This window comes from Scyliorhinus canicula, unplaced genomic scaffold (genome assembly GCF_902713615.1).
Source record: "Scyliorhinus canicula unplaced genomic scaffold, sScyCan1.1, whole genome shotgun sequence".
NCBI classification, from domain to species: Eukaryota; Metazoa; Chordata; class Chondrichthyes; order Carcharhiniformes; family Scyliorhinidae; genus Scyliorhinus; species Scyliorhinus canicula.
The window spans coordinates 176,218-201,768 of record NW_024055467.1 but is presented as its reverse complement, the minus strand read 5'-3'; the positions used below and the strand labels follow the sequence as shown (position 1 = coordinate 201,768).

At 49.9% G+C, this 25,551-nt stretch overlaps 1 protein-coding gene across 3 annotated transcripts; it reads left to right on the top strand.

Moving 5' to 3' along the window:
• LOC119959795 (zinc finger protein 239-like) lies at nt 1–24,329 on the top strand. 3 transcript variants are annotated; one of them, XR_005459292.1, is made up of 4 exons: nt 1–204; nt 1,305–2,911; nt 23,541–23,546; nt 24,318–24,329. XR_005459292.1 is itself a non-coding variant. In XM_038787887.1 (3 exons), the coding sequence occupies exons 2-3, from the start codon at nt 1,665–1,667 to the stop codon at nt 19,814–19,816; spliced, it is 2,031 nt and encodes a 676-aa protein (XP_038643815.1). In that variant the 5' UTR covers nt 1–296; nt 1,305–1,664; the 3' UTR covers nt 19,817–19,950. The 3 variants fall into 3 exon arrangements, 2 of the variants coding, with proteins under 2 accessions (XP_038643815.1, XP_038643816.1); XM_038787887.1 differs by lacking the exons at nt 23,541–23,546; nt 24,318–24,329 and adding an exon at nt 18,869–19,950 and having other exon boundaries at nt 1–296; nt 1,305–2,747; XM_038787888.1 differs by lacking the exons at nt 23,541–23,546; nt 24,318–24,329 and having other exon boundaries at nt 1,305–4,162.
• Nucleotides 24,330–25,551: the final 1,222 nt, after the last annotated feature.

Below are 25,551 nucleotides of genomic sequence, written 5' to 3'. Positions count from 1 at the left end.
GACGCCAGCGCATGCGCTCTGCTTCCCCAAGATGGCGGCTGTGAAGCAGGGCCTGGTCCCGGGAGAGAGATGTGACCTGAGGATCACCACACCTCAGGCAAGGGGCCAGGTTGGGAAGGCGGTGCCTTCAGGAATAACTGGGAAGGTGATGTTTGGTCAGTTGCTGCAGTCTGTGTAGTGAAGGTGCTGTCACAGTGGTGTGAGGTAAGGAAGTACAGGATTATCACCCAGCAATGATGAATTAAGGGGAATGTAAATCCAGCCCAGGCTGCTTTCAGATTGGAAAGGGAGCTAAGGTGTGTCCTCAGAGCTGGTGAATGTTGCGGCTTTGGCAGTTTCTCTATAAAGTCAGTCCCTCCCTCCCTATACCACCTCTATCTTTAGAGTCGTAGAATTTTACAGCACGGAAAGAGGGCCTTTGGCCCATTCATTATAATCTTTATTAGTGTCACAAGTAGGCTGACATTAACACTGCAATGACGTTACTGTGAAAATCCCCTAGTCGCCACATTCCGGCACCTGTTCAGGTAGACAGAGGGAGAATTCAAGAATGTCCAATTCACCTAACAAACACGTCTTTTGGGACTTGTGGGAGGAAACCCACATAGACACAGGGAGAACATACAGACTCTGCACAGACAGTTACCCAAGCCGGGAATTGAACCGGGGTCCCTGACATTGTGAAGCAACTGTGCTAGCCATTGTGCTACCATGGCACCCAGCATGGCAGCCGGTCCTCAAAGACCCTAATGGGAGCCTTACCCTCCACACCTTCTGACAGGGCAACGACTCAGATGTTCTTTCTCCGACCCCAGGTTCTCCAAATCCTCCAGTACCTCCGCCAGCCACTCGGCTGGTTTTCAAAGGATTGAATTTCGATGGAGGCATCTTGCTAAACGTTCAGGATTCTCTCCTCTGGTTCAAAACATTTAGAGTGCCCAATTCATTTTGTCCAATTAAGGGGCAATTTAGCATGGCCAATCCACCTAACCTGCATGTCCTCGGACTGTGGGAGGAAACCGGAGGAAACCCGTGCAGACATGGGGACCTGTCCAGACTCCGCACAGTGACCCAAGCCGGGAATCAAACCTGGGAACCTAGAATTGTGAAGCAACAGTGCTAACCACTGTGCTACTCAACTGCTATACACCAGAATGAGAATGGAGGGAGAGTGTGTGGGATGGAGATTTACAGCCTTCAGGGAATAAGGGAGAGGAAAAAAATGTGACATAGAAACTAGAATTGTCTGTTCTGAGTTTCTATCCTGTACTGACAGTGATGAATTTTGTAAATTGTTTTTACAGGATATTAGATGAGGAAGAATTACAGACAGAAATCTCAAACATCACGTCTCAATCTGACAGTTACTCGATTCCTTGGAACCTGAATATCTTCAACCTTTGAATCTAGAAGGTGAAACCTTTTCCCGAACTGTCAGCTAAAGATTTCAACCATCAGTGTGACTGGAAAAGCACCGAGACCCACACAACACACACCCGAGTGAGAGTGTTCCAGTGAACTGACTGTGGAAAGAGCTTTAACCAGTTACACAGCCTGAAAAACATAACAACATTCACAGCTGGGAGAGACCATACTCGTGTTGTATCTGTGGACAAGGCTTCAACTGATTGTCCAACCTGGAGACACATGAGGGGACCAAAATCATGGAGAAACTGTGGAAATGTGAGGACTGTGGGAAGGGATTTAGATTCCCATCTAAGCTGGAGATTCATCGACGCAGTCACACTGGGGAGAGGCCGTTCACCTGCTCCAAGTGCGGGAAGGGATTCACTCAGTTATTCAACCTGCAGACACACCAGCGCGTTCACACTGGGGAGAGGCCATTCACCTGCTCTCAGTGTGAGAAGCGATTCAGTGATTCAACCACCCTGCAGATACATCAGCGAGTTCACACTGGGGAGAAACCATTCACCTGCTCTCAGTGTTTGAAGGGATTCACTCGGCTATCCACCCTGCAGTCACACCAGCGAGTTCACACTGGGGAGAGGCCATTCACCTGCTCTCAGTGTGGGAAAGGATTTGCACACTTATCCACCCTGCGGGGACACCAACGTGTTCACACTGGGGAGAGGCCATTCACCTGCTTTCAGTGTGGGAAGGGATTCATTGATTCGTCCACCCTGCGGAAACATCAGCGAATTCACACTGGGGAAAGGCCACTCACCTGCTCTCAGTGTGGGAAGGGATTCACTCGGTTATCTCATCTGCGGATTCACCAGCGAATTCACACTGGGGAGAGGCCATTCACCTGCTCTCAGTGTGAGAAGAGTTTCAGTGATTCATCCACCCTGCGGAAACATCAGCGAGTTCACACTGGGGAGAGGCCATTCACCTGCTCTCAGTGTGGAAAGGGATTCACTCGGTTATCCACCCTGCGAACACACCAGCGTGTTCACACTGGGGAGAGGCCATTCACCTGCTCTCAGTGTGGGAAGGGATTCACTCGGTTATCTCACCTGCGGATTCACCAGAGAGTTCACACTGGGGAGAGGCCACTCACCTGCTCTCAGTGTGGCAGAGGATTTACTCAGTTATCCAACCTGCAGACACACCAGCGAGTTCACACTGGGGAGAGGCCGTTCACCTGCTCTCCGTGTGGGAAGGGATTCACTCAGTTATCTCACCTGCAGACACACCAACGAGTTCACACTGGGGAGACGCCATTCACTTGCTCTCAGTGTGGGAAAGTATTTACTCAGTTATCCAACCTGCGGAGACATCAGCGAGTTCACACTGGGGAGGGGCCATCCACCCCTCAATGTGAGACGGGATTGCATGTTTCACCACACCTGCTGTGACACCAACAATTTCACAATCGATTACAGGGGTTGGATTCTGCTGTTATTGTTTCTGCTCTACATCCAGGACTGCATTTTGTTCATTCTGACAGGTGGTCAGTGGGGATGGTCGAAGGGTTTCTTTCTGCTGGACTGGCCGGTCTCACCACTTTGCCTCCAGTGGGCTGATTCTCTTTGAGCTTTGTTGCTAATACCTGGCTTCAAATTGCACAAGGATCACAGAGTGAAAGGGTGTTTGCAAGTGTGAAGATATGTTGTTTCCATTTCTGTTTCAAACCCTCCAAAGCGTGCCACGTTGCCATGGAGATGGGCCCTGGTTGTTACATGGTTCATTTGTTTAAGTTATCTGGGTGTTCCTCAGAGAAGGAAACAATCGGGGTATGAGGGGCAAGTTGTCTGAGGTGGACTGGGAAACTGATTGGTACAGGGAATACCTAATGTTCAAGGAATGGTTACATATTTATCAGGGGTCGGTCAGCTCAGTTGGCTGGACCACTGGTTGGTGATGCAGAGCAAAGCCAACAGTGAGGATTGAACTCCCGTACTTGCTGAGTTTATTCATGAAGGCCCCGCCTTCTCAACCAGGCCCGTCGCCTGAGTTGCGCTGATCCTCGGGTTAAATCACCCCCAGTCAGCTCTCTGTCAAAGGGGAGAGCAGCCTTGGTTCTCTGGGATTTTTGCAACTTGTATTTCACATATATACAACAAATATAGATTCCTTTAAGGAACAAACATCCAACAGGAAAAGTAATGTAACCGTGGCGAACAAGAAAAGTTAAAGATTCCATGAGAGCCATTAGAATTCAGCAAAGGAGGACCAAGAAACTGATGAGAGCAAACTGGCGAGAAACATAAAAACCGACCGGAAAAGCTTCGACAGGAATGTGAAAAGGAAAAGATTAGCAAAGACCAATGTGGGTCCATTCCAGGCAGAGACAGGAAAGTTTATAATGGGGAGCAGAGAAACTAAGCAATGTGTGTCTGACTTCACAGGGGAAGATACAGAAATTGTCCCCAAAACATCAGAGAACCAAGGGACTGGCAGAGATTAGTATTGGTGAAAAAGTAGCACTGGAGAAATTAATGGGGTTGAAAGTGAATAAATCCCCAAAAGCTAATGATCTACATCCCAGAGTGTTGAACGAGGTGGCTGTAGGGATCTCTATTCCTCATTCTAAATTCTCCTGGCTCTATCTGGAATGGACAAACCTTTGAGCCAAACATAAGAACTAGGAGCAGGAGTAGGCCATCTGGCCCCTCGAGCCTGCTCCGCCATTCAATGAGATCATGGCTGATCTTTTGTGGACTCAGCTCCACTTTCCGGCCTGAACACCATAACCCTTAATCCCTTTATTCTTCAAAAAACTATCTATCTTTACCTTAAAAACATTTCATGAAGGAGCCTCAACTGCTTCACTGGGCAAGGAATTCCATAGATTGACAACCCTTTGGGTGAAGAAGTTCCTCCTAAACTCAGTCCTAAATCTACTTCCCCTTATTTTGAGGCTATGCCCCCTAGTTCTGCTTTCACCCGCCAGTGGAAACAACCTGCCCGCATCTATCCTATCTATTCCCTTCATAATTTTAAATGTTTCTATAAGATCCCCCCTCATCCTTCTAAATTCCAACGAGTACAGACCCTGTCTACTCAACCTCTCCTCATAATGCAACCCCTTCATCTCTGGGATTAACCTAGTGAATCTCCTCTGCACACCCTCCAGTGCCAGTATGTCCTTTTTACGTAGCCATAGAAACTTTTACAGTCCATTTTTATGTATTTTGCTAGTTCACATTCTATTCTATTCTCCCTTTTTTTTCCTCTGTGTCTTGGTTGAAGAACTGAAGTAAATCCTCGGGAATGAATCATCGCTTTGGACAGTTTCTGAGACAATTAAGTTTCGATTTATAAGGCAGAGTAACTATAACCGTGGAGTGTATTTCTAGATTGTGAAAAAGGGCAAAGTTCTAGTTTATAGTTTAATGTGTAGGGTTCTGACTTAAAGTAGCTTCTAGTTTGTTTGTTGTATTAAAACTCATAAAATCTGAAGTCCTGTCGTGTGATCCTTTAATTTGTTGACTGGGAGTTTGATTTTTTCTAAGAAGTTGCTGACCTTTATGGGGGTCCAAAACCACAAGTTTTGATTTCCTATTTGAGCCTCAGGCACCTTTCTGTCTCTATTGTTCGTGTCAATGACAGCCAGGCTGAATTTAGCTGAGAATAACGGGGCCTGTTCCCCAGTTGAGAAACTGCCATGGGCGTCGCTAATAGAGACAGGGAGGTGCTGGAGGCCTGACTGGGAACTGCACCTCCAACCAATCAGGGTTCAGGGCAGGGAGGGTGACCGGGACGGATAGTGACGTGACCCCAGGGTTCAGTGCCCTCGTGTCCAAAGCGGGGAGTCACGGGGACAGGGTACAGAGGAGCTGAAGGGAAACCATTTGGGTCCAGAACATTGTGAACATCCTGTTACTCTGATTGTCTTTGATCCTCAAGTAATTTTCCATCAGTTTTTTTAACCATGTTCTATTTCATCAATAAACTTTTAAACAGAAAATATTTGAATTTGTTGGACTTTTCCTGATTAAAATTGTTCACTTTCGGGAAAGTGGGTGAGAGGGGTTGACAGGCTCTTTAACAGAAAGTGAGTCCGTCTAAGGTAATTGGCAAAGGAACCAAATGGGTAGAGGAGATTTGAATTTTCTTTTGACACAGTGTTTGAAAATGGGTTCAGGGAATCAATCGTGATTGACTAATTTAGCAAGTTGCTTGAGGAAGTAACAAGGGATGTCAATAAAGGGAAACCTGTAGATGTGCTTTATCTGGATTTCCAGAAGGTATGCTGTACATGTCCTGGGACTGATGGGGACAGTGCAGAGGACCATTTACATTGTACCCAACCTTGTGCTGTACCGATCATGGGAGTGTTTGATGGGGACAGCATCGAGGGAGATTTACTCTGCGTCTAACACCATTTTGTATCAGCCTTGGGGTGTTTCATGGGGCAATGTAGAGGGAGCTGTGCTGGAACTGATTGGAGAATGGTTCAAGCCGGCACTTGGTACTCGGATTTCCCAGTACAGACACCCTTCACTTTAAAAATAACATTTCATTCAGTGATCAGAGAAACCATCACCGGTTCCCCCACTGGTTACCCCCCACCACCACCACAAACACACCGCAGGCCCAGAGGGACAGTGAGAGTCCTGAACATTGTTGTACAGTCGGCTTGATATTTCATATACATCTTTTTCTGTTCCATAGAATCTCTACAATGCAGAAGGAGGCCATTCAGCCTATCAGGTCTGCACTGACCCTCCAATACGGCACCCCACTCAGGACCCCTCCTCCACCCTATCCCCAGAACCCAACCTAACCTTTGGACACTCAGGGGAAGTCTCTTATTATGGCCAATCCACCTAACCTGTGCATCTTTGGACTGTGGGAGGAAACTGGAGCACCCAGAAGGAACCCACGCAGACACGGGGAGGAAGTGCAAACGCTACAGAGTCACCCAAGGCCGGAATCGAACCCCCCTCCCTCTAATCTCCAGTCAGCCTCTGTTCGAATGAACAGAGCCCCAGTTTCTCTAATCTGTCCTGGTAACTCAATCCTCTCTTTCCTGGGATCATCTCAGTGAATCTCTTCTACACCCTCTCCATGGCCTTGACATCCTTCCTGGTGTAAGATCCCCAAAACCTGATCTAATATTCCAACTGCAGCCTAACCAATGATTTGTAGAGATTTACATGACCTCTGTCCTTTTGTACTCCACACCCAGAATTATAAACCTTGGATCCCATGTGTTTTTGAAACACTTTATCAACTTGTCCTCCCACATTTAAACATTTGTGTATCTGAACTCTTTTTAGGGTTTTGGAGACATTAACATAACATGGCTGAAATACATTGACATCTAATGTCTGATATAATGTGTGTTATGGGACAGAGAAGTTTAGTCTGAGTTAGAAACTCAAACAGGCGCTTCATTGCAGACAGGTCACCATGGAAACGCTGATCAGACATTCCTTCACTGCCGACAGGTCACCATGGAAACGCTGATAACACATTCCTTCACTGCAGACAGGTCACCATGGAAACGCTGATAAGACATCCCTTCACTGCAGACAGGTCACCATGGAAACGTTGATAAGACATTCCATTCCACAGAATCCACTCATGTGAAACTCTAATCGGATCGGGGAGAGGACAGAGTTTGTCTGTTATTAACCTCAACATAAACTTAAACCAGAGTGAATAATGGAACAGATTAAATTCTAATGTGTGATGTTTTCGCTACAGTAATGGAATTATCAGAAATAATAGAATTAACAGGCAGGGTAGTTTAGGGAAAATGAAGAAATTACTGAAGAAACGTAACTGCTGTGAACCAAGAATGTGTCCTTGTAAATCACAGATTAGAGAAATTCCTGCTGTCTTCCTCACTTCCTGCATGAACTGTGTTCCGTACTGGCCACCAAACCTCAAGAAAGATACATTGCATCTGGTAACGGTCCAGTACAGATTGACCATGATGAAGTGAGGCTGGTGCACTGAGTGAATCCCTTCCCACACACGGAGAACATTAATGGTCGCTCCTCAGTGTGAACATGTCGATGAATCCAGGTCTGATTAAATCTATTCCACAGTGCCCAGATTTCCAAGGTTTCTTCCAGCGTGACTACATATTGTTCGAAAGGTCAGACCATCGGCTAAAACGTCATCCACATTCCGAACACGGGAACTGTTTCTCCCACATTGAACAGGGTCTTTGAACAAAGAACAATACAACACAGGAACAGGCCCTTCGGCCCTCCAAACCTGTACCGGTCATGATACCAATCGTTGCCAAAACGTTCAGCACTTCCTTGTGCTGTATCCCTCTATACCCATCCTATCCATGTGTTTGTCAAGATGCCTTTTGAATGCCATTAATGTATCTGCTTCCACAACCTCCCCTGGGAATGCGTTCCAGGCACTCACCACCCTCTGCGTAAACAAACCTGCCTCGCACATCTCCTCTAAACTTTGCCCCAGAGACCTTAAACCTATGCCCCCTGGTGACTGACCCCTCCACCCTGGGAAAGAGTGCCTGCCCATCCACTCTATCCATGCCCCTCATAATCTTGTCGACCTCTTTCAGGTCACCCCTCAACCTCCGCCTTTCTAACGAAAACAGTCCGAGTCTATTCAGCCTCTCCACATAGCTAACACCCTCCAGACGAGGCAACATCCTGGTAAACCTCCTCTGCACCTCTCCAAAGCCTCCACATTCTTCTGGTACTCTGGCAACCAGAATTGTGGACAATATTCCAAGTGTGGCCTTAACAAGGTTCTATGCAACTGCAGCATGACTTGCCAGTTTTTATACTCAGTGCCCCGTCCAAGGAAGACAAGCATTCCGTCTGCTTTCTTGAGTAACTTCTCCATTTGTGCTGCCAACTTCAAAGATCTGTGCACATGCACACATAGCTCTCTCTGACTTTCTATATTCCTCGGAGTTTTGACATTTACCGTATATTTCCCCTCATAATATTATAATATTCTCTTTAACCAGTAATGCTACTCCCCCACCCCTTTTACATCCCTCTCTATCTTTCCTGAAGCATCTGTATCCTCCAACATTCAGCTGCCAATCCGGCCCTTTGTTTAAACATGTCTCTGTGATAGCCACAACATCGTAATTCCAAGTACTAATAAGTGCTCAAAGTTCATCTGCCTCATCGCTATACTTCTGGCGTTGAAACAAATACTCTTCAAACCACTGTGTTTGAGCAGACAGGGTGATGTTGTTCTCTTATTTGTGTTTTCCAATTCCCCTTCAGTTATTACACCTTCTACACTAACGCTCTGGCTCCCACCCCCCAGCCATACTAGTTTAAATCCTCCCGAATGACTCGAGCAAACCTCCCAGCCAGGATATTGGTGCCATTCAAGTTTAGATGCAACACGTCCTTCTTGTACAGGTTACACCTGTCCCGGAAGGTATCCCAGTGGCTGTTCACCCTCCCCCTTCAGGATGTCCTGTGTTCGTTCAGAGACATCCTGGACCCTGGCACCAGGGAGGCAACATACCATCCTGAAGTCTCTTTCCTGTCCACAGAAGCGCCTATTTGTGCCCCTTCCTATCGAGTCCCCTATAACTATCGTTCTCCTGCACTTTGCCCTCCCCTGCTAAGCAACAGAGCCAGTTGTGGTGCCACTGTTCAGGCTGCTGTTGTTGGTTTCTCCACTGGGCTATCCCTCCAAACAGTATCCAAAACGGTATACCTGTTAGAGAGGGGGACAGCCATAGGGGATTCCTGCACTGCCTGCCTGCCCTTCCTAGCAGTCACCCATCTGTCTGATCCAGTGAACAGACTACGAAAATAACTGGAATCAGTTACGCAGCCTGACATCACACCATTCACAGCAGAGAGACACCATGCACGTGTCCTGTGTGGACGAGGCTTCGACTGCTCATCCAACCTGGAGAGACACAGGACACAGGCATCATGGAGAACGTGTGGAAATATGAGGACTGTGCGAAACAGTTCAAATGTTCATCTCGGGCACCAATATCCTGAGAGTAGGGCTGATCAGGGATAGTGGACAGAACTCATGCCACGAGTGTGAGGAGATGGGCGAGGCCCTAAATGAATATGTTGCTTCAGTATTCACGGGAGAGAGGGACCTTGTTGCTCATGAGAGCAGTGTGAACCAAGTTGATAGACTCGAACAGGTTGACATTAAGGAGGATGTGCTGGAAATTTTGAAAAGCATCAAGATAGATAAGTCCCCTGGGCCTGACGGGATATAACCAAAGTTACTACAGGAAGTGAGGGAGGAGATTGCTGTGCCGTTGGCGATGATCGTTGTGTCCTTGCTCTCCACTGGGGTAGTACCAGATGTTTGGAGGGAGGCAAATGTTGTTTCCTTGTTCAAGAAAGGGAATAGGGAAATCCCTGGGAATTACAGACCCATCAGTCTTACGTCTGTGTGAGCAAATTATTGGAAAGGATTGTGATAGGTAGGATTTATGATTACTTTGAAAACCATAGTTTGATTAAAGGTAGTCAGTCATGCATCACAAGCCTCATTTAATTCTTTGATGATGTTACAAGACACATTGATGAAGGTCGGGCAGTGGATGTGGTGTATATGGATTTCAGTAAGACATTTGATAAGGTTCCCCATGGTAGGCTCATTCAGAAAGTTAGGGGACATGGGATACAGGGAAATTTGGCTGTCTGGATACAGAATTGGCTGGCCAATAGAATACAGCGGATAGTGGATGGCAAGTATTCTGCCTGGTGGTCGATGACCAGTGGTGTCAGTTCTTGGACCTCTGCCCTTTGTTGTTCTTATAAATGACTTGGATGAGAAAGTGGAAGGCGGGTTAGTACGTTTGTCGATGACACAAAGGTTGGGGAAGTTGTAGATAGTGTTGGGGGCTGATGCAGTTTACAACAGGACATTGACAGGATGCAGAGCTGGGCTGAGAAGTGGCAGATGGAGTTCAACCTAGATCAATGTGAAATAATTCATTTTGGAAGGTCGAATTTGAATGCTGAATACAGCGTTAAAAGGCAGAATTATTGGAAGTGTGGATGAACAGAGGGATCTTGGGATCCACATACACAGATCCCTCAAAGTTGCCATCCAGGTTGATAGGGTTGTTAAGAAGGCATATAGTGTGTTGGCTTTTATTAACAGGGGGATTGAGTTTAAGAGCCGCGATGTTTTGCTGCAGTTTTATTAAACACTTGTTAGACACACTGGAAATATTGTGTACAGTTCTGGTCGCCTCATTATAGGAAGGATGTGGATGCTTTGGAGAGGGCACAGAGGAGATTACCAGGATGCTGCCTGGACTGTAGGGCATGTCTTATGAAGAAAGGTTGAGGGAGCGAGGGCTTTTCTGACTGGAGCGAAGAAGGAAGAGAGGTGACTTGAGAGAGGTGTACAAGGTGATGGGAGGCATGGATAGAATGGATAGCCAGAGACCTTTCCCCACGGTGGAAATGGCTATCATGAGGTGACATAATTTTAAGGTGATTGGAGGAAGGTATGGGGGAGATGTCAGATGTAGGTTCTTTACACCGAGAGTGGTGGTTGCGTGCAATGCACTGCCAGCAGAGGTGGTGGAGTCAGAGTCATTCGGGACTTTTGGCATATGGACATCAGTAAATTGAAGGGGTGTAGGTTAGGTTGATCTTAGATTAGGAGAAATGGTCGGCACAATATCGTGGATGAAGGGCCTGTCCTGTGCCATATCGTTCTATGCTCTAAACTCTTCCCAGTCATTATGGTCAATGCGTATTATATAAGTGGGGAGTGAACAGGAGTGGAGTAAATTCAGAGACAGGCAAAGCAGCACTCACTTATTAGCCTTGACCAGAACACCAGGGGTGGTATTCTCCCCTACCCAGCAAGGCAGGGGGTTCCGGCGTACCGGAGTGGCGCCAACCACTCCGGCGTCGGGCCTCCCCAAAAGGTGCGGAATTCTCCACATCTTTAGGGGCTCAGCCCGCACCGAAGTGGCTCCTGCTCTGCCAGCAGGCACGAGCGGCCTTTGGCTCCCCGCCGGCCGCCGTGAACGGCCTTTCCGCCCTGACTGCCGGAGCGAACGGCTGGCCAAAAGGCCTTCGCCGGCCGGCGTCAGGCCGCATGTGCGCCGGAGCATCAGCAGCTGCTGACGACATCCCAGCACATGCGCGGTAGGGGGTCTCTTCCGCCTCCGCCATGGTGGAGGCTGTGGTGGCGGCGGAAGAAAAAGAGTTCCCCCACAGCACTGGTCCGCCCGCCGATCAGTGGGCCCTGATCGCGGGCCAGGCCACCATGGGGTCATCCCCTGGGGTCCGACCGCCCTATGCCCCCCCCCCCCCCACCGGACCCCAGGCCCACTTGCGCCGTCTGCTCCCGGCAGCATCAGAGGTGGTTTAAACCACGGCGGTGGGAGAGGCCTATCAGCGGTGGGACTTTGGCCCATCGCGGTCTGGAGAATCGACGTGGGGGGCGCCGACCGGTGCGGCCCCTACCGATTCCCAGGTGGTGGAGAATTCCGCCCCAGCTTTTTCAGCATTGTTTATCCAGAGTTATTAAAGCTCTCGAAGGAAGGAAGCATAGGTTCAGGTGCTGATGGAGATCTGGTGCATCCTCAGTCACCAATAGTAATTATATATAAAATCGAAGTCTTGAAATATATGAAGGTATGATCGATAAGTTTGCAGATGGAAAATTGTTGGTGTGGTAACTAGCGAGGAGAAAAGCCTTAAATTACATGATGATACAGATGGGTGGGTCATATGGGCAGAACAGTGGCAAATGGAATTTAACTAGGAGAAGTGGCAGCTCTTGTACAGGGTCAGTATAGACATGGTGTGCCGAGTGACATCTGTGCTGGATCATTCTAGAAAACATTGAACATTCAGTATCACGAGAAAGAGAGAAGAAGATAGAGGAATTACTGATTCTGGGATTGAACCCAGTAAGAGTTTGCATCTTCTGGGGAGGAGAGAGGAAGGACCCATTGGGGAAAAAACCTTAGGTTCTGCATTGTTCCACAGGAGAGCAGCATTTAATCATTTTGAAAAATAGTGAATAGCAGATTACCCATTGACAATAATTTGTTTGATTATTTTTATCAATTGGTAACCAAGTTATTTTTTATTTACAGTTTGGGGTGTCAATGGTGCGGCTATTACCCAACATTCACTGCGGCTGTGAATGTGCCCTGATCACTCCACAGGAGCCTAGTGCGCAGTCGCAGTGCTTGGTGAATCGAGCATGCGCAGTGTCACTGTGCTCGGAGTTCTGCGAGTGCGGGAGCGGCTGTTTGGGTCGGTGAGGCGGAGGGAGGAATGGAGCCGGGAGTCGGGGTGGGGAGGAAGTGAAGGTTTCATAAACACCCCCTGCTGGTCACAAGGCCGGAATAAGTCCCGTGTTTGCAGCTGCGGAGTTTTATCGGGTGTCAGGCCCAGTTCCACGGCCGCCATCTTTGATTAGCGGTGCTTCAGGATCCCGGTGAGACTCTCACTGTTATTATTGGCCAGTCAGCCTGAGCCTGTGACCGTTCTCACCACCTGAAACCGTCACAATGCCCGGGTGATTGCCGGCACCTCTCGACCAATAGGAAGAGATGGGGCAGGTCTAGAGGACCGAGTGAGGGCAGCTGGTCCTCCAACCAGTCGGAGTGAATGATGGGCGGGACCCGCCGTGATTGAAGCATGCGCAGTCTGGGTAATGACGATATCGAAGGGCGTCTTCATAGAATCATAGAATTTACAGTGCTGAAGGAGGCCATTCGGCCCATCGAGTCTGCACCAGCCCTTAGAAAGAGAACCCAACTCAAGGCCACGCCTCCACCCTAAGCCCGCAACCCAGTAGCTTGGACACTAAGGGCAATTGATCATGACCAATCCACCTAAACTGCACATCTTTGGACTGTGGGAGGAAACCGGAGCACCCGGATAAAACCCACGGAGACCCGGGAGGACGTACAGACAGTGACCCAAGCCGGGAATCGAACCTGAAGCTGTGAAGCAACTGTGCTGCGGTGCTGCCCTAACTTTTAATACTAAGAATCAAAGAAAAATTAACTATATTATGTTGGAGTAAGAAGATCTCAATACAAACACAAAAATACAATTCAAATTCTTACTTTTCTTTTACCCCAGCAATATCCTGACAGAAACTTAGGCCGGAATTCTCCGTTCACACTGCTACAGTGAATGAAGTTTTGGATGAGTGTCAAATTCTCCGTTCTGCATCAATTCCAAAATCGGTGAGAGGCGTTTAACAATATACAGGGAGCGAGAGATCGCGGGGGGTGGGCGGAAACATTGTGTAAAGCTGTTGTAAGCTGCAAACCTCGGAAAAGAGATTCCGGGACCCAGTTTGTACCGAGCGGAGCTGTAGTTCATGTTCGGCTCGGGTTAACGGCCGCCATCTTTATTGGATGTGCATCAGGGCGCATGCAGGTTTGTCATCTTTGTCGGGGCGATGTTTCAATGAGTGGGAGGGGCTTGTTCCCCATTGTTCAGAATGGAGACAATTTGTCCATCAAACTGGATTAGTCTTTGAGTCCCAGTGGCGGTCCCAGTCACCAAAGCGGTGGCAGAGATAGAAAGAAAAGGAAGCCAATCCTGCTCTCCAGATTTCGCTGTCTCATTGGATATCCTGTCCCATGTGCCCAAAGCTCTGCGGCTCTGTTCAGCCACATGAAGACCCAGGGCAGAAACTCACAATTCTGAGTAGATGTCACCGTCAAATCGAGGGACTGCTGATGGCAAGAGGGTCAGTGTGCAGCGGGGGGCATGAGCGGTCATCCTGGACCCGGGAGCAGGAGGAGAGAATGTTGTGAATTTCTATCCTGGACTGAGAGTGATTAATTTTGGAAACTCCTTTTCCAGGGGATTAGGAGGGGAGGATTTACACACGGCAAACTCAAACCAGGCGAAACGTTTATCTTTCTTGAATTTCATTTCTGGACTGACAGTGATGCCTTTGTAAACTTCTTTCACAGGGGCTTAGAAAGGGATTCGCACAGGAAACTCACAACCAATCCTCACATCAAATTCGAGTTTCCAGGATCTGGAGATTATCGACCTTTGTGTGTAAGCATTGAGTTCCATATCGTTATCACTTACTGTATAAAATGTCTACCTCCTGTCGCCCCTGTAGATCTTGTTCACAATCTTAAATCTGTGTCCCTTTTACAATCTACTGATGGGAACAGTTTATAAAAATCTTTTGCTGGGTTTGCCGTTGTTGTTTCTGGTGCCTGGGTCGATGCCGGGTGGTCAGTCTGGTTTCATTCCTTTTTCATGTTTTTGTTGTGGTTGAATCAGCTTGGACCAGTCCATTTAGGATCCAGAACACAATTGAAGTCACCTCCAAGAATCAATTGATCTGGATCCAGGTCTGGGATGGATTCCAACAAATGTTTTACAAATGTTTCTGTGAGATCCTCTCCCCGGACAGGTGCCGGAATGTGGCGGCTAGGGGCTTTTCACAGTAACTTCATTGAAGCCTACTCGTGACAATAAGCGATTTTCATTTCATTAATAAAAAGATAGAGAAGCAGAATTCGGCCATTCAGCCCATCGAGTTTTCGAGTTTGCTCTGCCATTCGATCATGGCTGATATGTTTCTCATCCCCATTCATCGTGTATTGTACCCCTCTTGAAATGAATGCGAACATTGCATTTGCCTTTCTAGCTGCCAACTTTCCTTTATGTGTTTTGAGATGTGGGGGTCGCTGGCTGAGCCGGCATTTGTTGCCCATCCGTAATTGCCCTGGAACTGAGTGGTTTGCTGGGCCATTTCAGAGGGGGACAGTTTGGGAGGATGTAAGGCTGAAGTGATTAAATGACAAAGGGGATAATGGTGCAAAACAACACTGGGTGACAATGAGATAAGTAAATAAACTAATAGGACAAGAGAAGAAATAAAAGACAGGTCCAGGTCAGGTATAAATGGCAACAGCAGAACCATTACCAGCACCAACTGTCTAAAAATATCAGAGAGATGATTGGGCAGCACGGTAGCATGGTGGTTAGCATCAATGCTTCACAGCTCCAGGGTCCCAGGTTCGATTCCCGGCTGGGTCACTGTCTGTGTGGAGTCTGCACATCCTCCCCGTGTGTGCGTGGGTTTCCTCCTGGTGCTCCGGTTTCCTCCCACAGTCCAAAGATGTGCGGGTTAGATGGATTGGCCAGACTAAATTGCCCTTAGTGTCCTAAAAAATAAGGTTAATGGAGGTTGTTGGGTTACTGGTATAGGGTGGATACGTGGGCTTGAGTACGGTGATCATTGCTCGGCACAACATCGAGGGCCGAAGGGCCTGTTCTGTGCTGTACTGTTCTAAAAAAAATAATCTGAAATCACTGAAATGAATGTTGTGTCTGGAAGGTCAGGAATTGCCTGATCGAGGATGAGGTTCTGTTCCTCGAGTTTCCTTTGAGCTTTATTGGAGCAGTGCAGGAGGCCGAGGGCAGAGTGGGAATGGGGCGGGGAATTAAAATGATCAGAAGCTCAGGATTATGCTTGCAGACTGAATGGTGATGTTCCACAGTCACCCAATACAGATTTAATCTCCTCAGTGTAGGGGAGACCAAATCGGGAGCAGTGAATACACAACACTGGATAGCAAGAAGTACAAGGAAATCATTGTCACCTGGAAAGTGTGTTTGGAATCCTGGAATATGGGAAGGATGGCGATGAACTGGTGGTTGTTGCATCTGTTGTGTCTGCATGGAAATGGTTTACAGTGATGTTCACAAGAACACAAGAAATGGAAGCGGGTGGAGACCATATGGCTCATCGAGCCTCTGCATTTCTTGCTGGCTGTAACCTGCTCGTTCAGGCATCATTCTGGAATACTTTCCCAGTCCTTCCAGATCCATTTTATGACATGGAGACATTAGCTCCACAACCCTGTGAACGAAAATTTAGTCTGGCCGAGTGTCACCGAGCTGAAATCCAGTCTTCCTCTGACACATTATTCTTAATACCATAGCTGACAGGCTAAGAGTGAAAAAGTCAACTGTTTAGCAGTATGGGGAAGAGGCAAGTTTGTAGATGTTCTACAGTGTTACAGACTCGTTGGATCTGCTTCTTCTGTCCCATCTTACATTCAGCTAATGGTAAAATGATTAAAATTCTGCAACATACAGGCATTTGAGGACAACAGTGAGTTTGCTGCTCAGATTAAGTAAAGTCTCCACATCACAAAATGGACCTAGAAGGACTGGAGAAGATGCAGGCAAATATATTTAAATTATGCCTGAACTGGCAGGTTATACCTGGCAAAAGGGATTGGACAGGGCATCACCTTTTCTCTGGAAAGGGGAATAAAGGATGGCCTGATCCTGTAAGATTATGAAAAGGTTTGATGTGATAGACAAGTGGAAGGTGTTTCCATTGGATGAGAAGGCATTTAAAGAGTTAAAGAGTGGTTTGGAATTGTGTCGGCCAGACCAGGTAAGGATGGCAGATTTTCTTTTCTATTCATTCCCGGGATGTGGGTGTCGCTGGCTGGGCCAGCATTCACTGCCCAGCTCTAATTGCCCCTGAACTGAGTGCATCTCAGAGGGCATTTTAAGGGTCAACCAGCTGACTGTGGATCTGGAGTCACATGTAGGCCAGACCAGGTAAGGATAGAAGATTTCCTTCACTGAAGGACAGGAGTGAACCAGATGGGTCTTTGCAACAACCAACAATTGTTTCATGGTCATCAGTAAACTTTCAATGAATTCAAATTTTACCTTCTGCCTTGGTGAGATTCATACCTGGGTGTCTGGAAAATCATTGGGACAGTAAAAAATATTTTTGAACATTTCTCTTCAGCGGATATAAAAATATTGAAAATGGGATAAAGGTTGTTTGCCTGACAGTCAATCACTGTCCTTTTTTAAAATAAATTTAGAGTGCCCAATTCATTTTTTCCAATTAATGGGCAATTTAGCGTGTCCAATCCACCTAATCCGCACATCTTTGGATTTGTGGGGGTGAGACCCACGCAAACACAGCGAGAATGTGAAAAATTCAGACAGACAGTGACCCGGGGCCGGGATCGAACCCGGGCCCTCGGTGACATAAGGCAGCAGTGCCAACCACTGCGCCACCCACTTTTTATAGGTTTCTATGAGATCCCCCCTCATTCCTCAGAACTCCAGCGAATACAATCCTAACCAATTCAACCTCACCTGCACATCTTTGAACTGTGGGAATAAACCGGAACACCCGGAGGAAAGCCAAACAGATACGGGGAGGAAGTGCAAACTCCGCACAGGGTGGGAATTGAACCCGGGTCCCTGGTGCTGTGAGGCAGCAGTGCTAAGCACTGTGCCACCCCTGTCTTGCAACCCTCAAGAGAAAAAACAAATCTTTATCCCCATCTGAAATGGGTAACCCCTCACTTTGCAGCAGATTCTCCTACAAGAGGAAACATCCTCTCCACATCCACCGTGTCAAGACCCCTCAGGATCTTGTATCGTTCAATCCAGATTTAAATCTGTGTCCCGACTGCTTGTACGATCAGTGAATGGAAACAGAGTTTCTTTGTCCACCCGATGGAAATCTGGCATAACCTTGTGCACCTGAATCAAATCTCCCCTCAACCTCCTTTGCTGGAAGGAGGCCATTTGGCCCATCGAGTCTGCACCGACTCTCTGAAAGGGCACCCTGCCTCGGCCCACACCTTGACCCTGTCCCTGTAACCCCATAGCCCCACCTAACCTGCACATCCCTGGACACTAAGGGGCAATTTATCAAGGCCAATCCACCTAACTTTCCCTTCTTTGGTGTATTGGACGAAACCTGAGCACTGGGTGGAAACCCACGCAGACACGGAGAGAAAGTGCAAACTCCACACAGTCACCAAGGCCGCAATTGAACCCGGGTCCCTGGCGCTGTGAGGCAGCAGTGCTAATCATTGCCACCGGAAGCATAGTTTCAGTATCAATATTACTGTTGATGAAGCTTTGCCAACTACTCTCTCACTATGTCTTGTAGATATAGAAAATCCCTCTTTGCCTCTTTCTCTCTCCTCCCAAAGAGGCCAATTGGGTTTTTGTGACAATCCAGCAGTTTTCATGGTCACTTTTTCCCAGTGCCGGCCCCACAAATGACCAGATTCAATCAGCTCAATTTCACAACCTGCCTTTGTGATTTTGTGGCTTCTCTCTCACTCCCTATTTTCTGTTTTAAATCGGTTTCACAGGGTGTTTGAACGGGAGGCTTCAAAGTCCGGAAACTCAAACCAAGCATCACATCAGGATCTGACAGAGCCCTCAATTTATCATATCCTGAATATCAGCGGATTTTGAACATGGAAGGAAAAAGCATCGTTCACAGTGGGGAGAAACCGCACACGTCATCGGGCCCCATGAGACAGAAATGCAGTCACACGGAGGAGAAACCGTGGAAATGTGCGGACTGTGGGAAAGGATTCATTTCCCCATCCCAGCTGGAAACGCATCGACGCAGTCACACCGGGGAGAGACCATTCACCTGCTTCAAGTGTGGGAAAGGATTCACTGAGCCATCGGCCCTGCTGTCACACGAGCGAGTTCACACTGGGGAGAGACCATTCACCTGCTCAGAATGTGGGAAGGGATTTACTCTTTCAGCCCACTTGCTGAATCACCAGCGAGTTCACACTGACGAGAGACCATTCCAATGTCCAGCTTGCGGGAAATGCTATAAAGGTTCTGAGGATCTGAAGTGCCATCAACGTGTTCACACTGATGAGAGACCATTCAGATGCTCTCACTGCGGGACTGGGTTCAGACGATCATCTGACCTCATTGTACATCAGCGAATTCACACTGGAGAGAGACCATTCGCCTGCTCCAAGTGTGGGAAGAGATTCATTCACTCATCCGCCCTGCTGAGTCACCAGCCAGTTCACACTGGGGAGACACCATTCACATGCTCCAAATGTGGAAAAGGATTCACTCAGTCGTCTGCCCTACAAACACACCAACGAGTTCACACTGATGAGAGACCGTTTCAATGTTCAGATTGCGGGAAATGCTATAAAAGTTCTGGGGAACTGATGCGCCATCAACGTGTTCACACTGACGAGAGACCGTTTAGATGCTCTCACTGTGAGACTGGGTTCAGACACTCATCTCAACTCGCTATACATCAGCGAATTCACACTGGGGTGAGACCATTCACCTGCGCCCAGTGTGGGAAGGGATTCACGCAGTCATCTGACCTGCAGACACACGAGCGAATTCACACTGGGGAGAGGCCATTCGCCTGCTCTGAGTGTGGGAAGGGATTCACGACTTCATCCCACCTGCTGAGACATCAATGTGTTCACACTGATGAGAGACCTTTTCAATGTCAAGATTGCAGGAAGTGCTATAAAGGTTCTGGAGATCTGATGCGCCATCAACGTGTTCATACTGACGAGAGACCGTTCGCCTGCTCCAAGTGTGGGAAGGGATTCACCACTTCATCCCACCTCCTGAGACATCAACGTGGCCACAAGTTACCACAGTGATTGGATTTTGCTGTTCCTCACATTCAGGACTGAACCATGTTCATTTGGGTCTCTTTCTGCTGATAACAAACTCCAGCCCATTTACAGGGGCTAATATTCTGGCTAAAAGTCAAATAAATTAGATTTGCGTGAAATACGCAGTGTGTTGAAACTTTTTTATATCTCTGACGCAAGTTAGTTCCTTTTGAAGTACTCTCACTGTCCCCTGTCTCTTCCATTCTCACCTCCAAGAAGACGTGTGAGGAGCTTGTGGAGCTTCTTTGTGACTGAGATTGAGTCAATCCGATCAGCTGCCTCTGCTGCTTCCCTCCCTTACACGAGCCCACCGGACCAAACTGTCTCTAAATTTCATCCTTTCCCGAACCCTAAACCAACATCTTTCTCTAGTTTCTCTCCCATCTCCTCTCATGCCCTCTCAGAGCTCATCTTGTCCATGAGACCCAGCTCCTGCTCCATCGACCCTATTCCCACTGAGCTACTGATCAGCCAACTGCCCTGTGTCCATGGATATTGTCAACATTTCTCTCTCTTCAGGTACTGTCCCTCTGTCCTTCAAATCTCCCATCATCAAAAGTGGCAGGACCGCTTGGAGGAGCTGGACGTTCGCACGAGGCGAAAGAATCTGAGGATCCTGGGCCTGGCGGAGGGGCTGGAGGGGTCGGATCTCCCGGCGTATGTGACCACGATGTTGAGCTCATTGATGGGAGCGGGGTCCTTCCATTTGCCCCTGGAGCTCAAGGGAGCGCACAGAGTGATGGCCAGGAGGTCCAAGGCAGGTGAGCCCCCGAGGGCGGTGCTGGTGCGGTTCCACCGATTCAGTGACCGGGAGTGTGTGCTGCGCTGGGCCAAGAAAGAGAGGAGCAGTAAATGGGAGAATTCGGTAGTGAGGATCTACCAGGACTGGAGTGCGGAAGTGGCTAAGCGGCGGGCCGGGTTCAACCGGACGAAGGCGGTGCTTCATGCTAAGCAGGTCAGGTTTGGAATGCTGCAGCCTGCGCGCCTGTGGGTGACATACAAGGACCTGCACCATTACTTCGAGTTCCCGGAGGAGGCGTGGGCCTTTGTACAGGCGGAGAAGCTGGACTTGAACTAGGGCCTGGGAACATACTTTGGCCGGCGTTGTTTCCGCTGTGGCTGTTTTGTTCCAACTGTTTCAACTTTTTCAACTTCGACATGTGTGTTATGTATGCTGGTTTTCTTTTTGCTCTGTTTACGGGTGGGTTTGTCTGTTGGGTATGGTTGTGGGGTAGGTGGGGAGTGTTGGGGGTTTGTGTTCTATATGTTCTCTTCTGTACGGGGCTGGGGATTGAGGGGAAACTGGATTTTGGGGAACTGCGTCAGAAGGGTGGGGTGTGGCAGTGTGAAAGCGCGGGCTTTCCTCTGGTCTCCCGCGCTGCGGGGCAGGGGGGTGGAGCTTGCGATGGGGGCGGGGCCTCTACGGGTCTTTTTTCCCGCGCTGCAGCAATACCAAGGGGGTGTGGCAAGAGGGGGATGACCCCAAGCCGGGAGGGGATAGGTTTTGGCGGGAGCTGCCGGGGTCAGCAGAAGTCAGCTGACTCACGGAAGTACCATGGAGGGTGCGTCGCGGCTAGGAGGGGTCCTAGCCTGGGGGGTGGAGGGGGGTGGGGGGGGATTCCGGGTTGCTGCTGGAACTACTAGGAAGGAGTCGATGGGGGCCGGGGGGGAAGAGGAGAGGCGCTATCGCCATGGGGAACGGGTCAAGCGGGGTGTGCTGGCCTGGGGCGAACATCTGCCAAGCTATGGCTAGTCGGCAGGGGAGGTGGGCGGGTTGCCCTCTGATCCGGCTGATTACCTGGAACGTGAGGGGGCTGAACGGGCCAGTTAAGAGAACCAGGGTGGTCTCCCATCTAAGGGGGTTGAAGGCGGACGTGGCTATGCTCCAGGAGACCCACCTGAAGGTGGCGGACCAGGTCCGTCTGAGGAAGGGGTAGGTGGGGCAGGTTTATCATTCAGGATTGGACGCGAAGAACCGGGGGGTGGCGATTCTAGTGGGGAAGAGGGTGGCGTTTGAGGTGGCTGAGGTGGTGTCGGACAAGGAGGGCAGATATATCATGGTGAGGGGTAGGCTGCAGGGAGAGAAGGTGGTGCTGGTGAACGTATATGCCCCGAATTGGGATGATGCTGACTTCATGAGGCGATTGTTGGGCCGCATCCCGGGCCTGGAGACAGGGGGCCTGATCATGGGGGGAGATTTTAACACAGTGCTGGATCCCACACTGGACCGGTCCAGTTCAAGGATGGGTAGGAGACCGGCGGCGGCCAAAGTGCTGAGGGGATACATGGACCAGATGGGAGGGGTGGATCCCTGGAGGTTTGGGAGACCGAGAGCGCGGGAGTATTCCTTTTTCTCTCACGTCCATAGGGTTTATTCCCGGATAGACTTTTTTGTCCTGAACAGGGGATTGATCCCGAGGTTGCAGGATGCCGAGTATTCGACCATAGCGATTTCGGACCATGCCCTGCACTGGATTGATCTGGAGATGGGGGAGGCACGGGACCAGCGCCCGCTCTGGCGCCTGGATGTGGGGATGCTGGCGGAGGAGGAGGTGTGTAAGAGGGTTCGGAGAAGCATTGAGGGGTATCTGGATACCAATGATACGGGGGAGGTCCAGGTGGGGATGGTCTGGGAGGCTCTGAAAGCAGTGATCCGGGGGGAGCTGATCTCCATCCGGGCCCACAGGGAAAGGAGGGAGAGGAAGGAGAGGGAGAGACTGGTGGGAGAGCTTCTGGAGGTGGACAGGAGATATGCGGAGGCACCGGAGATGGGGTTGCTGGGAGAACGGCGCAGGTTGCAGGCCAATTTTGACTTGTTGACCACCAGAAAGGCGGAGACACAGTGGAGGAGGGCGCAGGACGCGGTATATGAGTATGGAGAGAAGGCGAGCAGGATGTTGGCGCATCAGCTCCGTAGGCAAGATGCGGCTAGGGAAATTGGGGGAGTGAAGGATGGGGGTGGAAATGTAGTGCAGAAGGGGACAGAAGTAAACGGGGTCTTTAGGGACTTTTACGAGGGATTGTACCGGTCTGAACCTCCGAGGGGGAGAGAGGGGATGGAGAGCTTCATGAACAGGCTATGTTTCCCAAGGGTTCAAGAGAGGCTGGTTGAGGGGCTGGGGGCGCCGATAGAGTTGGAGGAGCTAGTCAGGGGGATCGGGCAAATGCAATCAGGTAAGGCCCCGGGGCCGGACGGGTTCCCGGCAGAATTTTACAAAAAATATGCGGACCTGGTGGGTCCCCTGCTGGTGCGAACTTTCAATGAGGCGTGGGAGGGGGGGGCTTTGCCCCCGACGATGTCGCGGGCACTGATCTCTTTGATCCTAAAACGGGATAAGGACCCCTTGCAGTGCGGATCATATAGGCCTATCTCACTCCTTAACGTAGACGCTAAGTTGCTGGCGAAGATCCTGGCTACCAGGATAGAGGATTGTGTGCCAGAGGTAATTCATGAAGATCAGACAGGGTTTGTCAAGGGGCGGCAGCTCAACACGAATGTGCGTAGACTGCTCAATGTTATCATGATGCCGGCAGTGGAGGGGGAGGCGGAGATAGTGGTGGCGCTGGATGCAGAGAAGGCGTTTGATAGAGTTGAGTGGGGGTACCTGTGGGAGGTGCTGGAGAGGTTTGGATTTGGGGAGGGATTCATCAAATGGGTGAGGCTGCTTTACGCGGCGCCGATGGCGAGTGTAGTCATAAATGGAAGGAGATCGGAGTATTTTAGGCTTTATCGTGGGACCAGGCAGGGGTGTCCTCTGTCCCCCCTGCTCTTTGCACTGGCGATTGAACCGCTGGCCATGGCGTTGAGGGAGTCAGGGAAGTGGAGGGGTCTGGTGCGGGGGGGGGGGGGGGGGGGGGGGGGGGGGAGGAGCACCGGGTATTGCTGTATGCGGACGACCTGCTGTTATATGTGGCGGACCCAGAGGGGGGAATGCCGGGGGTGATGGAACTGTTAGCGGAATTTGGGGGCTTCTCGGGCTATAAGCTGAACTTAGGAAAGAGCGAGGTATTTGTAGTGCACCCGGGAGATCAGGAGGAGGGAATTGGGAGGCTCCCCTTCAGGAGGGCAGTGAAGAGTTTCAGGTACCTGGGGGTGCAGGTGGCCAGGAGTTGGGGGGCTCTTCATAAGCTTAACTTCACCAGACTAGTGGAACAGATGGAGGAAGAATTTAAAAGGTGGGACATGGTGCCGCTATCGCTGGCGGGCAGAGTGCAATCCGTCAAAATGACGGTTCTCCCGAGGTTCTTGTTCCTCTTCCAGTGCTTGCCCATCTTTATCCCTAGGGCCTTTTTTAAAAGGGTGACCAGCAGCATCATGGGATTTGTGTGGGCGCATGGCACCCCGAGGGTGAAGAGGGCCTTCTTGGAGCGGAGTAGGGATGGGGGGGGGCTGGCGTTGCCCAACCTCTCGGGGTACTACTGGGCGGCCAACGTGTCGATGGTGCGTAAGTGGGTGATGGAGGGGGCAGCATGGAAACGGATGGAGAGAGCGTCCTGTGGGGATACAAGCCTGGGGGCCCTGGTAACGGCGCCGTGGCCGCTCCCTCCCACGAGGTATACCACGAGTCCGGTGGTGGCGGCTACCCTCAAGATTTGGGGGCAGTGGAGGCGACATAGGGGGAGAAGTGGGGAGCTCGATGGAGGCTCCGTTAAGGGGGAACCATAGGTTCGTCCTGGGGAACATGGATGGGGGATTTCGGGGATGGTATAGAGCGGGCATTAGGCAGCTGAGGGACCTGTTTATCGACGGAAGGTTTGCGAGCCTGGGGGAGTTGGAGGAGAAATTTGGGCTCCCGCCGGGAAACATGTTTAGATATCTGCAGGTAAAGGCATTTGCTAGACGGCAGGTGGAGGGATTCCCTGCGCTCCCCGCGAAGGGGATGAGTGACAGGGTGCTCTCGGGGGTCTGGGTCGGGGAGGGGAAGATATCCGATATCTACAAGCTTATGCAGGAGGTGGAAGAGGCGTCAGTAGAGGAGCTGAAAACGAAGTGGGAGGGGGAACTGGGGGAACAGATCGAAGACGGGACATGGGCTGATGCCCTGGAGAGGGTAAATTCTTCCTCCTCGTGTGCGCGGCTTAGCCTCATCCAATTCAAGGTGCTGCATAGGGCCCACATGACTGGGACGAGGATGAGTAGGTTCTTTGGGGGTGAAGACAGGTGTGTCAGGTGTTCGGGGAGTCCAGCGAACCATGCCCATATGTTCTGGGCATGCCCGGCATTGGAGGAGTTCTGGAAGGGGGTGGCGAGGACGGTGTCAAGGGTGGTGGGGTCCAGGGTCAAGCCAGGATGGGGACTCGCGATCTTTGGGGTTGGGGTAGAGCCGGGAGTGCAGGAGGCGAAAGAGGCCGGTGTGCTGGCCTTTGCGTCCCTAGTAACCCGGCGAAGGATTTTGCTACAGTGGAAGGACGCGAGGCCCCCAAGCGTGGAGACCTGGATCAATGACATGGTGGGCTTCATTAAGCTTGAGAAGGTTAAATTCGCCCTGAGAGGATTGGTGCAAGGGTTCTTTAAACGGTGGCAAACTTTCCTTGACTTTCTGGCTCAACGATAGGGTACGGGGACAGTAGCAGCAGCAACCCGGGGGGGGTGGGGGGGGGGGGGGGGATGTTGATTATGTTGGCTTATTTTATTTAAATTTGATTGATCTAATTTTAATTTATGGTTAAGTTCTCTTGTTTGGGGGGGGTGGTGGGGGGAGTGTGATACATGTGATGTT